The sequence below is a fragment of the Rhinatrema bivittatum genome, chromosome 12 (assembly GCF_901001135.1).
Source record: "Rhinatrema bivittatum chromosome 12, aRhiBiv1.1, whole genome shotgun sequence".
In the NCBI taxonomy this organism is placed as follows: Eukaryota; Metazoa; Chordata; class Amphibia; order Gymnophiona; family Rhinatrematidae; genus Rhinatrema; species Rhinatrema bivittatum.
The window spans coordinates 69,426,063-69,439,569 of NC_042626.1; the positions used below are offsets into that span (position 1 = coordinate 69,426,063).

Genomic DNA, 13,507 nt, shown 5'->3' on the forward strand with positions numbered 1-13,507 from the left:
GAGTTTCTCGCTTTTCTTCCACAGATTCAGGGGCAGACAGTGTGAGTGTTCTCGAACAACATGACGATGGTGGTGTACATCAATCATCAAGGAAGGACTAAGAGTTGCCTGGTGGCTCAGGAGGCCCAGGAGTTGTTCATCTGGGCAGAGAAGCTTCTAGCGGGATTACCGGTGTCTCACGTGGCTGGAGTGGACAATGTGCAGGCAGATGATCTCAGCAGGCAGCAGCTGGATCCGGGGAAGTGAGAGTGGTCGAGTTGTCGACAGAGGCCTTTGCCCTTATCCAGGCCAGGTGGGGCAGGCCGTAACTGGACCTCATGGCAGCTTGAGGGAATGTCAAGACAGATTTGTTTTTCAGCTGCTGGAAGGAGGTTGGCTCTGAGGGAATCAACACTCTGGTTCAGCCATGGCTGGTGAAGCTTCTGTTCTACATCTTTCCCCTGTGGCCTCTCATAGGCCCGGGTAATGTATTGCATCACATCAAACATCATCCAGGCAGGGTGATTCTCGTGGCTGTAGTTTGCAGATCTGGTTCATCTTGCCATAGATGGTTCCATGGGCTGTTTCCACTTCTTTGGCTTATATCCAGATTTGGAGAGTGTTTGAGTTGTGGTGTTTGGAGAATGGGCTGGAGCCATTGCAGATGGATGTTCCTCAGGTCTTAGCCTTTTTGCAAAGCGGCCTAGCAAAGGGGATGGCTTGTAATTTGCTCTGAGTACAGGTGGCAGCCTTAGGTTGTCTTCGAGGAAAGCTACAGGAGAGGCCATTGCATCTCATCTGAATGTCATGCATTTTCTGAAGGGGACAAAGCACTTGTGCCTGCCAGTCCAGAAGATGTGTCCATCACGGAACCTTAATCTGGTTCTTCAGGTTCTTTGTGGACCTCCCTTTGAACCGATTAGAAGGGCATCTTTGAAAGATCTCACCCTGAAGACCATTTTCTTGGTAGCCATTTGTTCAGCTAGGCAGATTTCGGAGCTTCAAACTTTATTGTGTAGAGACCCCTTTCTACGCATTTTGGATAATGGGATATCATTGCGTACAGTCCCTTGCTTCTTATCAAAGGTCATTTTCTCATTTCATCTCAATCAGATGGTGGAGCTGCCAGATGGTGGAGCTGCTAGATTTCCCCAACTTGATATCCAATACGCCACATGTGAAGGAGCTTCACTTATTGGATGTTTGGTGGGTTCTGTTGTGATATCTTAAGACGAATGCTTTTCGGCGCTCAGATCCTCTCTTTGTCTTGTTCAGTGGAGTGAAGAAGGGAAGTAAAGCTTCCAAAGGCACAATTGCGTGATGGTTGAATGATGCAATATTTTCGGTCTATCTCTGTAAGGGTTGACTGGTCCCGGAGGGATTGCGTGCACATACTACTAGGGCACAAGCAACCTCCTGGGTAGAGTGTCAGTAGGTATCTCCGCAGGAGATTTTTCAGACGACGACATGGTCTTCTCTTCACAGCTTTTTACCAAACATTACCATCTGGATGTTTGTGCGCCAGAAGAGGCTGCCTTTGGGGAAAGTGTGTTGCGTGCACGTCTTTCGGGTTCCTGCCCAGTATAGAGGAGCTTGGGTATATCCCACTTGTCTAGACTGATCTGGGGTATGAACAGGAAAGAAAAATTGGTTCTTACCTGTTAATTTTCATTCCTGGAATACCACAGATCAGTCCAGAAGCCTGTCCTCTTGGTTTTTCGAAAGACCTTCCTTACTTCTGGATGTTGCTCATGCAATTTTGTTCAAATGCAGACTTACAAAGATTGTACATATATTAAACAGCTAGGGTTGCAAATTGTAATGACCCTTGTTATAAGAGAGGGAGCCCTAGTTTAAAGCATCTCTGCTTGCCCAGAGTTATTTGGGTTTTTTCTGATTGGACATCTTGGCTTGGGACTGCAGGTGGCACTCTCGGTTATGTAGCAGTACCTATAAAGTTTTTATTCTCTGCCTCCATCTACTGGTAGGGATGCAAAACGCACTTGTCTGAACTGATCTGTGGTATTCCAGGTTCAAAAATTAATAGATAAGAACCAATTTTCCTGTGCATTTGTATGCACCACCTCTAATATATGCAAATGTATCTCATGCATATTCATTATGCGGTTCTGCTCACCCCCATCTTGAAAAAGATAGCAGAACTAGAAAAGGTGCAGAGAAGGATGACAAAGATGATAAAATGGATGGAACAGCTCCCCTGTGATGAGAAGATACACGGGTCAGGGCTCTTCAGCTTAGAAAAGAAATGGCTGAGTGGGGATATAATAAAGGTTTATAAAATCATGAGTGGGGTGGAACGGGTAAAAGGATGGTTATTTACCCTTTGAAATAATACTAAAACAAGGGGATACTCCATGAAACTAACAATCAGATTCTAATTGAATTGCAGAAAGTATTTTTTCACTCAGTGCACTGTGGAATCTGTTGTCAGAGGATGTGGTAAAGGCAACGAGCATAACAGGGTTTAAAAGAGATGTGGAAGATTTCCTAAAGGAAAAGTTCATAAAACCATTATTATTCAGGTAGACTAAAGAAAAACATCTCTATACCTGGGAGTGAGTAACAAGAAAAAGAACTACCGGAAGGCAGGATGCTGGGCTCAATGGATTTTGGTCTAACCCAGCATGGCACTTTTTATAATTTTAATAGTACAAAACATGGTGACTTGCCTTGTATCTGGAGTAAGGACTTCCGGTCATATTTCACCCATTCTGAAGGCTTTCAATTGATTTCCCTTTGCTCAAAGAGTGGAATTCAATATTCATTTTATGGTTTTTAAAATACTAAGGGGTGCGTGCACGTGCGCGTGCGCGTAAGGGGGTGCACATTTGTGCAACTTGCGCGCGCCGAGCCCTGCGCGCGCTGCCCGTTCCCTCCAACTCCCCCCCGCACCTTCCCCTACCTAACCCACCCCCCAGCCCTATCTAACCCCCCCTACCTTTATTGCACAAGTTACGCCTGCTCGAAGCAGGCATAACTCGCGCACGCCGATGGCCCGCTACCGCGCCATCACGTGACCCGGGGGCTGGTCCGGAGGCCTCGGTCACGCCCCCCCCAGAACGCCCCCCCCGGAACGCTCTGAACGTCGCGCCGCCCCCCAACACGGCCCCCTAGCAAATCCCCGGGACTTACGCACGCCCCAGAGTGTGTGCGCGCTGCCGAGTCTATGCAAAATAGGCTCGGCGCGCGCAGGGGGTTATTTTAAGGGTTACGCGCTTAACTTAAGCGCGTATCCCTTTTAAAATCCGGTCCTATATGATTCTGTCCCTTATTATTTTGCCTCTAGATTGCAAAAATATGAACTGTCATGATCACTCCATTCTTCTCAACGGTTATTGTTAGCAATGCCAGGAGGAATTAGGTTTTTAAGAGTCTAGAAATAAATCATTTTTGTGTCTGAGTCCTCTGTGTTCACATGTCATTCCCTTACAGTTAAATCTGTGTCAGAGCTTCTAAGTGTTGTAAGGCCTGGTTATTTGAGGCAGATATTAGTTGATTTTTATACTTGACTTTTTTTTAATATTAATTGTATTGTGGGATTAGACTATATTTATTACTGTTTTCTTTTGTTACTGTGGTCTTGTTAGAGTTGTTATTGTACGATTGTTCCTTTGTAAATTCTGTATTGTTGTACACTGCTCTGTAGCTTGCGGGAAGGGCAATGTATAAATCTGATAATAAATAAACACGCATACTGCCAGCCACTGAGGAAAGGCGCATTCCCCGAGGTGGGAGGGAGGGGGATCTGAGGAGTGAATCTACATGTCTACCTACCTGTCTTTCCCCCCTCATAATTTTTGACAGGCCCTTACACCCTTCTTGTCCATAGTCCATTATTCTGTGCTGCGTTGGTCTCTCATCTTTAGGTTTAAATTCACCTCTCTATACCCATTTTGACCTGAGTCAGATTTTGATTTATATGTAGTTGTTGAAGTAACTCTTTCTGTTTCCCACTGTCAGGTCGATCCAGTATCGTCCGCTCGAGGATTGCCCGTCTGTAACGTGCTCGTAGCGCACAATTCGGGCGCGCAAGGCAATTCGGCGATACAGTCTCCAGTTTCACGCGTCCGTATCGCTTCTGAAAACAGACGCATAACCCTTTCCGCACCCGGCATGTAAATGAACGAAAAAGCTGTATAATGAAGGAATTAGCTATTCCCCTGCGATACTGTAACGGGCGCTGATATTATCTCCTCCGTAACCCGCTGTTCTGCCGCGGCCTTAACCTGCTAGTTTACCGCCTCCCCCTAGTAGGAGTTAGTGTAGTGTAGTGTAGGGTAAAAACATTGCTTACCCGCCCTGGTCCCGTCCGGTCTCCTGCAGCCCTGTCCGGACCGGACGGGGCTGCAGGAGACCGGACGGGACCAGGGCAAAAAAAAACAAACGAAAAAGTAGCAAGGCTCGGGCCTGCTATGGTAAGTGTAAAAAGTGTAAAAACAAAAAACCTGTGTGTTATATAAAAAATAAAACAATTTTAAATACCTGTCGGAGGGCCGTGGGTCCCGGTGGGCGGCGGGCAGCCATCAGCGGCATCCGGTAGTCCCTTCTCCCTTCCTCCCTCCCTCCCCTGCCTGGATGAGCGCCAAAATCGCACGGGCGGGTCGGCAGCGGGGGGGGGGGGGGCGGCAGCAGGATCCGGGAGCGGCGGGTAGGCAGCAGCGGGGTCCGGGGGGGGCAGCGGCAGCGGGGTCCAGGGGTGGCAGCGAGATCCGGGGAGCCAGCAGCGGCAGCATGTTCGATCGGGCAGGCAGGTAGGTGGCAAAGTAAAGATGGCCGCCTGCACGGGAAAATCGTGCAATTGGCCGCTGAAGACGTGACGTCACGACGTTTGGTGTCACGGGGTGTGACGTCACGTCTTCAGCGGCCAATTGCACGATTTTCCCGTGCAGGCGGCCATCTTTACTTTGCCACCTACCTGCCTGCCCGATCGAACATGCTGCCGCTGCTGGCTCCCCGGATCTCGCTGCCACCCCCGGACCCCGCTGCCGCTGCCCCCCGGACCCCGCTACTGCCTACCCGCCGCTCCCGGATCCTGCTGCCGCCCCCCCGCTGCCGCCCCCCCCCCCCCCCGCTGCCGACCTGCCCGTGAGATTTTGGCGCTCATCCAGGCAGGGGAGGGAGGGAGGAAGGGAGAAGGGACTACCGGATGCCGCTGATGGCTGCCCGCCGCCCACCGGCCGCCTGGACCCACGGCCCTCCGACAGGTATTTAAAATTGTTTTATTTTTTTATATAACACACAGGTTTTTTGTTTTTTACACTTTTTAAACTTTTTTACACTTCCTGGTGCCTGTCATTTCAAATGTCATTTGAAATGACAGGTACCAGCGCACCCAGGTTACTGTATAGGCGCTGTTACAGCGCCTATACAGTAAAATGGGTTGCGCGGGCATAACCCTTCCCTAACGCTTCACAGCCGCGGCATGCATTTGCATGCGATTAGAGGAGAGTATCGGGGAGTTAGTGAAGAGAACTGTGCGTGCGGGGAGGAAGGGTGCGCCTGACACTACCTCACTGTTTTTACCGCGGCCTTACTGGATCGACCTGTGTGTTGGTAGACAGTTGAAACATTGCCCTCTAAGGATCTCTGGAGGCATAGTATAGTAGCTGTGTAAGTATAATCTGTTCCTACAAGATCCATACCTCCTTTAGTTCTTGGGATGTACAGTCTCAACGTACACTGGCTTTATAGATTAACTAGTGGGTATGGACCAAACTAGTTGAGATCTTTATGAGGACAATGTGTGATTGGCATAAGATTGCATTCCTTCCATTCCCCTTATCCTCTCGATCACAGGACCTCTCTGGCCATCCGAGGTTCTGGCTTGAACTATTCAGTCATTGAGGATCCTAAGTCTCTTCATAAATACAGCATTCAAAGCAAAACCAACATGAAACCCTTGAAGAAGTGTTGACATAAAAAACTCTTGTGGACCTCAGCTGCTCTCTCATTCAGGAGAGTCAGACATGCCCATTTTTACTACATGCATTCATTTAAAAATGTTGCATCTAGGATATGTTCCCGTAACAGACTTCTGCAGTCAGACATACAACTGAATTCAGAGAGTTGTTCATTATAAATTATTGTGAGGCTAAGGAAAGAGGGAATTGACTAACCTTGTACTTTATTTACAATGGAGGAATCACTGTTCTCTCTTTTCTCCCTCTTCATTTCTTCCAGAATCTCCCATGGAGGTTCCAAACATGTTCAGCTTTTGGGGAGAGAGACAAACAAATTCCTTCCCAGAGCCCCTTCAGCATATTTCCCTTGTGCACAGTTCCTTGGAGCCACCTCTGAACTCAGAACACAGGCCAGGGGAAGTAGAGTCCAGGCTGGACCTCCTGCAGGAACATTTGGACAGGTAAGAAGACCCTCCTAATATCATTCCTGAGACCTGCAAAGGCGGATAGAGCCTCTACTAACCTCCGTCTGCTCTGCTATGCAGGTTAGAGTCCCGCATGTCTTCAGATATCAATATAATCCTTCAACTCCTGCAACGCCAGATGTCCCTGGTCCCCACTGCATACAGCCCTATATCTCCAAGCTTCCACACCCCGGGAATATACAGCACAGGTTCGAGGAGCCTGGATCCTGTGCAAACCAATCCTCTCCAGGTGGAGTCCCCCGAATCTCCACTACAGGTAATCCCAGGAATCACTCTAGGACCTCCAAACCTGCTGAACCACTAACCTATGTGACATTAAGTAGTTAAAATAGTTTGTAGGAAAATGATACCATTGAAGTCTGTGAAAGAGAATAATGAGGTTAATAAAAAGATGCCATTGATGTCTATAGAGATGAATGACCTGGTTTGGAAGGAGAAGCCATTGACATCTGTAGAGATGAATGACCTGGTTAGGAGGGTGAGGCCATTGAAGTCTATGAAGGGGAATGATGTGGTTAGGAGAGGGACTCTATGCTGATGAGAATTAGCTAAGAGCTATGTCTTGACTGAGTTATTTATTTTCCAGAGTAGAATGTGTCCCTTAATGTAAACCAGTTATTATGCACATACTTACTGGACAGAGTTCCTGAATGTATAGTTGTCTTTATACAGGGCAGTTGATTTCTCTTGTGTGCATTTTTAGCATAACCAACTTGGTTTATTGTGCCATCACCTGTGGTCAGGACACTAAATCTTAATCCATCTTAAACTTTACTAGCAGACATTACCACAACTGAAATGCCGAGTCTGCAGACACAATTGCAGAATTAAATACAAACATATTCTGGGTGCCTGTAAATCATAGTGACTGCAGAATTTGGTGGAGGAAAGCAAGCGTCTTGATAAAATGAATAATAAATCACAGAAATCTACTGCGTTCTGAGTATCTACAAAGGATATTGACCATATACTGTTTAGGCTGCTCAGAGAACAGTTCCAGACCATTTTTATATCACACATTGTTACTGGATAGACAGTTCATGCTGCTGACTAATTTTATGTGAGCTCTGGAAAGAAAGGAGAGCTCAACCACATGATTTTTGTATTTGTTTTTTCACCAGAGTCCACGCTTTACCAATCCCAGCCTGGAAAGGATGTGCTTAATAACCAAGGACTCAGTGTCGAGCGGGATCCACCTTACTGTGGTGTCCGACGAGACCCTGACCATGTCCCCGGAAGAGGAGCATCATTCCCCCATCCTCCCAAATGCAGAGCATCACCAGCCAGGGCCCATGTCTCCGGGAGCGTTCAGGGGCTTTCTCTTCCCCTCGCTCCCTGAACACCTGGAGGCGTTGCCATCTCCTGGTCGCTTGCACTTTCAGAGACACATGTCTGATCCCTTGCTGCCGGGAAGTTAGAATCAGAAGCAGCACAGGAAAGAGGAACCTCAAATGAAACCAGGTTTCAGTTGATTAAATCTGACTGCGTGAGGAAATGGCAGATCGAAGCATTTGGCTCTGGGGGAGTATTGGAGCTGTTTTCTGCTGCTGCTGTTTTTCATAAAGAGATGTTGAAAGGCTTCAACTACAAAGCAGGACTCTAGAATGCACCTTCTTGGAATGTTGGCTCTAGACTAAATTTTCAGTCTCAAGGCTGTATAAGATGAGAAGTGACATGGAGGTCAGTGGATGAGTGCAGAAGGAAGCAGGCAGCCCCATGTTACACTTCCAGCCTTTCCCTCTTCTAGAAGCTTCCTTCCCCACTTTGGGAAGGAAACTCCTCTTGCAGGAAACTCCTCTTGCAGGTCCAAGAGGAGTTTACATACACCAAGACTGTTATTTATTTAACAAACTTACGAAAGGGAAGTATGATGTAAGAGAAAGGGGCTGAGCTTCTGTGCTGTTCATGGGATAGCTGAAATATGTTGGAAATGTATTTGGTTGGAGAACATTTTGAATGGGTGATCACTCCATCCATGGTCATACAGACAGAGAGATGTGGTTCTTAGCTGCACACAAGGCTTAGTCCTGTGGCTTTCAGGAGGTCAACCTTATCTTTTTGAGGGATGCAGTAGACTTGTGTGGTATTCCAGTAGCTGTATTGGTCCTGGAAAAAGCTGGATTCTTTTCAGGTTATGATGTCTTAAATTGGCCCACATAAAAATCGTCCACAGGATGTTGTAGCACCTGAAGAATGGACCTCTGTGCTATAACATCTTTGGCTAATTTTTATGTTGGTCCAATGGAAGCCTGCAGAGAGTCCAGTAGACATGTAGGGCCCAATATTCTGCCATATACAACTATGTAACTTAGCCTAATGCAACATATCCAGCTAAGTTACAAGGGATATTCAGCAGCACAGCTATGCTACTTAGCTTGCTAAGTTATATCGCTACTTATCCGGTTAAGTTAGCCAGATAAGTAGCACCGTCCTGATCTGCCCAGTGCCCGCCCACTTTTTATGTGGCTAAAAGATAGCTGGATATGTCACTTATTCGGCTATTCTAGCAGCCACTGAATATACCCAGATATTCAGCGGACCGCTAGATAGCTAGATAGCTGGATAAGTCCTACTTATCTGACTATTGAGTGCTGAACGTGCTTTGAATATGCCACCCATGGGATTTTAAACTTTCTCTTGGCTTAGATACAAAATAAAAAAGAAAACACACAAGCACAATCCTGTATAAAAATATGAAAATCAATTTTGATATTTTCTTTGACTTTGACTTTGTATGAATCTATAAAAATATGTGTATGATAGATGCCTTCATGGAGAGCCATGCACCTCCTGTCTTACCTAGTGCTATAGCTCAATCTGTTGGTTTTAGACCCTCTAATGGTTATAGGCCATTAGCTTCAATGATTAACTGAGCTAAGAGATTAGAAAAAACTGTGAATTTTCTTTGAGTTTTAGCATACACTTTTAATAAAAATCTTTTTTTTTGTCATCTAGTGTTCATTTATGTATTTAAGAATATTTATATGGCATCCTGCAATACAAAAGAGGAGAACAAAACCAGTGATTACATAATGTAGTGTTGTGAACCTGCCTGCGACAAGCGGGCAGGCCCCCTACATTTCGCAGCCAGTCGGGCCGCTGACGCTGTCCCCGCACGGTGGACAATGCCGCTGTGTTTGGGCTCTCCCGCAGCCGTTCCCCGCCCTGCGCGGCAGGGCTGAGCCGCCGGGAGCCTCCCTCTGCGGCTGTGTCCTCTTCTCAGCAGGAGCCACTGCCGGGGCCCTCGGACGGCTGGGAGAAAGTCCTTGCCTTGCCTGCATTCTTTCTTCCATCTTCGTGGCAGGAAGCTGCTTTCTTCGGCCTTCCACGTGGCAGGGACGCCACCAATGACCCTGCTCTCTCCTGCATTCTTCTAGGCGCGGGCGCACGCCTCTTTTGAATTTAAATGGCCAGCGGCAGGAAAAGGCCCCACAGCCCTTAATGATGACATCACAAGCCTGCCTTGCTTCAGCCCTATAAAAAGGGCCCTGTGCCAGTCCATCTTTGCCTTTGCAAGGAGTTAGATGCTCCTGGATGTTCCTGTCCTTCGCTCCAGGAGTCTTTGCTGTTCCATCGCTTCTTCAAGGTCCTGTGTTCCTTATTCTTCATTGGAGCTCCATGTCTTGTCCTGATGTCCGTGATCCAATCCAGATGTCCGTCCTCCAGCCTTCCTCACTGCCGCAGTGCAAGCCTCCGGGAGACCACTGTCTTGAAGCCTTGCTCCTTAATCTCTAGTTCCCGGTCTACGGAGTCCCCTTGCCTGCTCCGTCCATGTTTTAGACTCTGCATGAACCTGTGCCGCTCCAGTGTGGTCCGCAACCAGCCACAGGCAGCTGTGTAGGGCACGCCCCGGTGCAGGCCTCTACAGCTCAAGGGACATGTTCCTCTCACTCGCTCCACTATCTCATCTAGAGTCTGCCCCGCTTCCAGCATGGTCCACGACCAGCCCCGCGGGTGGGCTGTGTAGGGCGCGCTGCATCGCAGTCTCAACCCAGCACTTTGCTCCTGAATCCTCGTCTTCAGTACCCGGCTCCTGAATCCTCGTCCAAGTGTCTTCGCCTGAGTCTTCGTCTGAGCCTTCCATATTCCAAGGCCTTCATTTGCCCTGGCCTCCGTCCGGCCTGCCGCTTCTTGCCGTTACCCAGCGGCAGGTCTGAAAGGGCTTGGAACGGTCGGAGGACCGTTCAAAGACCACCATTGCGTTGTTGGTCTTCCTGGAGCATGCAGGTCTGGTGGAGGGTCAGTGCCTTCAGTCATCCTTGTCTTCAGTCCAGCTTTGTTCCTGTCCAGCCCATGCTTGGGCACGCTTCGCCAGCCTCTGCACCTCTTTGGAGCTTCTCTGGGGTCGATCCGTGGTCCAAGACCACACAGTCCCCTGGAAAGTGGAACCGCTCTCCTAGTGCTTCCTAACAGTTTGCGAAGGCCATGTGTTTGGCATTCATGTCCTTGTGTTGGGCCATGCCTAGTTCCAGAGTTTCTATTTCAAGAAATGTTTCTTAAAAAAAACATTTTGTTCAAGTTTTCTCTGAGAATTTCCCGACCTGCTGGAGGTACCAGCTTGTTTTGACATTTTTTTTCCTACAACTGCTAGAGGCTCTAGCATCTGCTTCCACCGAGTGCCTTCTTGGAAACTTCATATGGCCTGGGAACATTTTTGTTGTACGACCTGTAGGAGGCGCTCACACTCAGGTTCATAAACATCCACCAAGCAGCAAGCCTCTAGTTCGTTTCCTCCGTTTCTACCTTGTCCAGAATTTTTTTATTTTTTCTCTAAGGATATTTTTGTTCTATCAGCAGGAGTCATCTGCTCCATAGAGCTTATCTTGCTGGAAATCCTGTGCATCTTGCCCATCAAGTTCACCATCCTGCAAGAGATGTCTTCAACTCGCTAGCCTTATGGTACTTCTCTCCAGACGACCTGCAGGAGGCACCTGCACACCATCTGTTGTCATTCTGATGAATGGGGCCTGGATCATCCTTTATTTCTGCCTCGAGTTGAACCAGCAAGTTTCTTCGCTCGTTCCACTCAGCTTCTTCAGTCCTACTAGCAACCAAATTTCTAGCCTCTCCTCGTCATCCTGTGCTCAAGACCAGCGTCATCTTTCTGCGATTCCTTGCTTTCAACATTTTCTTTTGCAAACTTGACATCTCCCGCCAGAGAGCATTCAGAGACCTCTTCTCTGGGCACTGGTTGGGAATCCACTACAAGCTTCGTCATCCAAGTAAGGTACCTGTCCAAGTGTGCCTTTCCAAGTACATCTACTCCTAGCTTGCTCTCAAGTAGTCCAGAGGATGTCAATCTCTACCAAGACCATCAGCCTTCTTCTGTCGGCCTTTCTTGCATAGATCCTCTCCTGTCTTATGGCACCGGACATATTTACCATCAGTCTACAACAACTCCAGCATGATTATCAACCTAACCAAACTACGCAGCACTCTACCCTTGCCTAAGGGTCCGCCCCTTAAAGGGAGCTACTAGAAGTTCTGTGCTTGCTATACTTCTCACCTCCGTTGACTTACTCCTTCAGTCCGAGTAAGTCTAATCAACTACGTGCATCTGCTGTACGGAATCCAATTACCAACAAGAGGACTTCATCCTACTTTCCTTGCAAGAGGATTTCTTCCTATGTTCCTTGTAAGAAGACTTCACCCTACGGCTCTAATTCCATTCTGTATCTGCCAGCAGCTGGCCTATGCAACTACCTGCTACCTTCAATTACTGTATGCTAGGAACTCTCGCTTGCCTCAACAGCCCAGTACCCTAGAGATTGCCTAGTCACCCAGTCACAAGAAATCCCTAAGTTCTGGCTCTCAAACCATTGGTTGATATCCAATTCTCAGTGCTCCACCATAATTCGAATCCAAACTTGAACAACTATGGGATCTCTTCAATCTTCTAGTGATACCAAGACTACTCCTTGATGCATCCTGAGTTGCTACCTCGACTCCATGCTTTCAGTTTCTTCAGCCTAGAACCACTGGAGTGCTAGTCTTCTGGGACCTTCAATTCAGCGTCAGCTCTACGCCTTGTTAATTCATTCTCCACAACAGCTTCTACCTTGAAGAATTCTAAAAGGACTCCTGTTCATATCCTGCCTTTCCAAGCCTAGAAGGGAGCCTTAGCCTCTACCACTTTTGATTATAGAACCAAGATGCCATCTTGTGGTTCTGCAACCCCATACCTTGCCTGACCCGTGCCTTCAGTGTTCTGTGTACGCTTTGTCCGGACCTTGACCACTTCTGTTCTGTCTTCTGTTCAAGTATTCTTCTTGCTACAGTTCCTCGCCAAGAAGTTCCAGCTTCTGCCCTTGGATCCTTGATTGCCCCCTGACGGTACGTGGAATACCTTCTTCTTTCCAAGCTGTTGACAAGAGGCTTGGGGAGGGGGTACTGTTGTGAACCTGTCCGTGATGAGTGCAGGCAGACCCCCTACCTTTCGCAGCCAGTCAGGCCGCTGACGCTGTCCCCGCACGGCGGACCATGCCGCTGTGTTCGGGCTCTTCTGCGGCTGTTCCCCACCCTGCCCGGCAGGGCTGAGCCACTGGGAGCCGCCTCCTGTGGCTGAGACCGCCGCTGCTGCTCCTGTGTCCTCTTCGCGGCAGGAGCCGCTGCTGGGGTCTTCAGACGGCTGGGAGGCTGTCCTTGCCTTGCTTGCATTCTTTCTTCCATCCTTGTGGCAGGGAGCCGCTTTCTTCAGGCCTTCCAAGTGTCAGGGACGCCACCAACGACCCTGCCTTCTCCTAGGCGCGGGCATGCACCTCTCTTCTGAATTTAAAGGGCCAGTGGCAGGAAAAGGCCCTGCAATCCTTAAAGATGACATCATGAGCCTGCCTTCCTTCAGCCCTATAAAAAGGGCCCTGTGCCAGTCCATCTTTGCCTTTGCAAGGAGTTAGACGCTCCTGGATGTTCCTGTCCTTCGCTTCAGGAGTCTTCGCTGTTCCATCGCTTCTTCAAGGTCCTGTGTTCCTTGTTCTTCATTGGAGCTCCATGTCTTGTCCTGATGACCGTGATCCAGTCCAGATGTCCATCTTCCGCTCCTGATGTCCACAGTCAGTCTTGATGTCTGTCTTCCAGTTCCCGATGTCCGTGATCCAATCCAGATGTCAGTCCTCCATTCCTGAT

At 48.3% G+C, this 13,507-nt stretch overlaps 1 protein-coding gene across 4 annotated transcripts in view; it reads left to right on the plus strand.

The window, feature by feature from the left end:
* Positions 1 to 9,315, plus strand: part of KCNH6 (potassium voltage-gated channel subfamily H member 6) — a 118,693-nt gene extending 109,378 nt beyond the window's left edge. For 3 of the 4 annotated variants that reach the window (XM_029573826.1, XM_029573825.1, XM_029573827.1), the window contains 3 exons: positions 6,181 to 6,361; positions 6,446 to 6,641; positions 7,507 to 9,315. In XM_029573826.1, the coding sequence (XP_029429686.1) occupies positions 6,181 to 6,361; positions 6,446 to 6,641; positions 7,507 to 7,803 (674 nt within the window). In that variant the 3' untranslated portion in view covers positions 7,804 to 9,315. The remainder of the gene's footprint in view (positions 1 to 6,180; positions 6,362 to 6,445; positions 6,642 to 7,506) is intronic. The other variant, XM_029573828.1, reaches the window with a different exon arrangement.
* Positions 9,316 to 13,507: the final 4,192 nt, after the last annotated feature.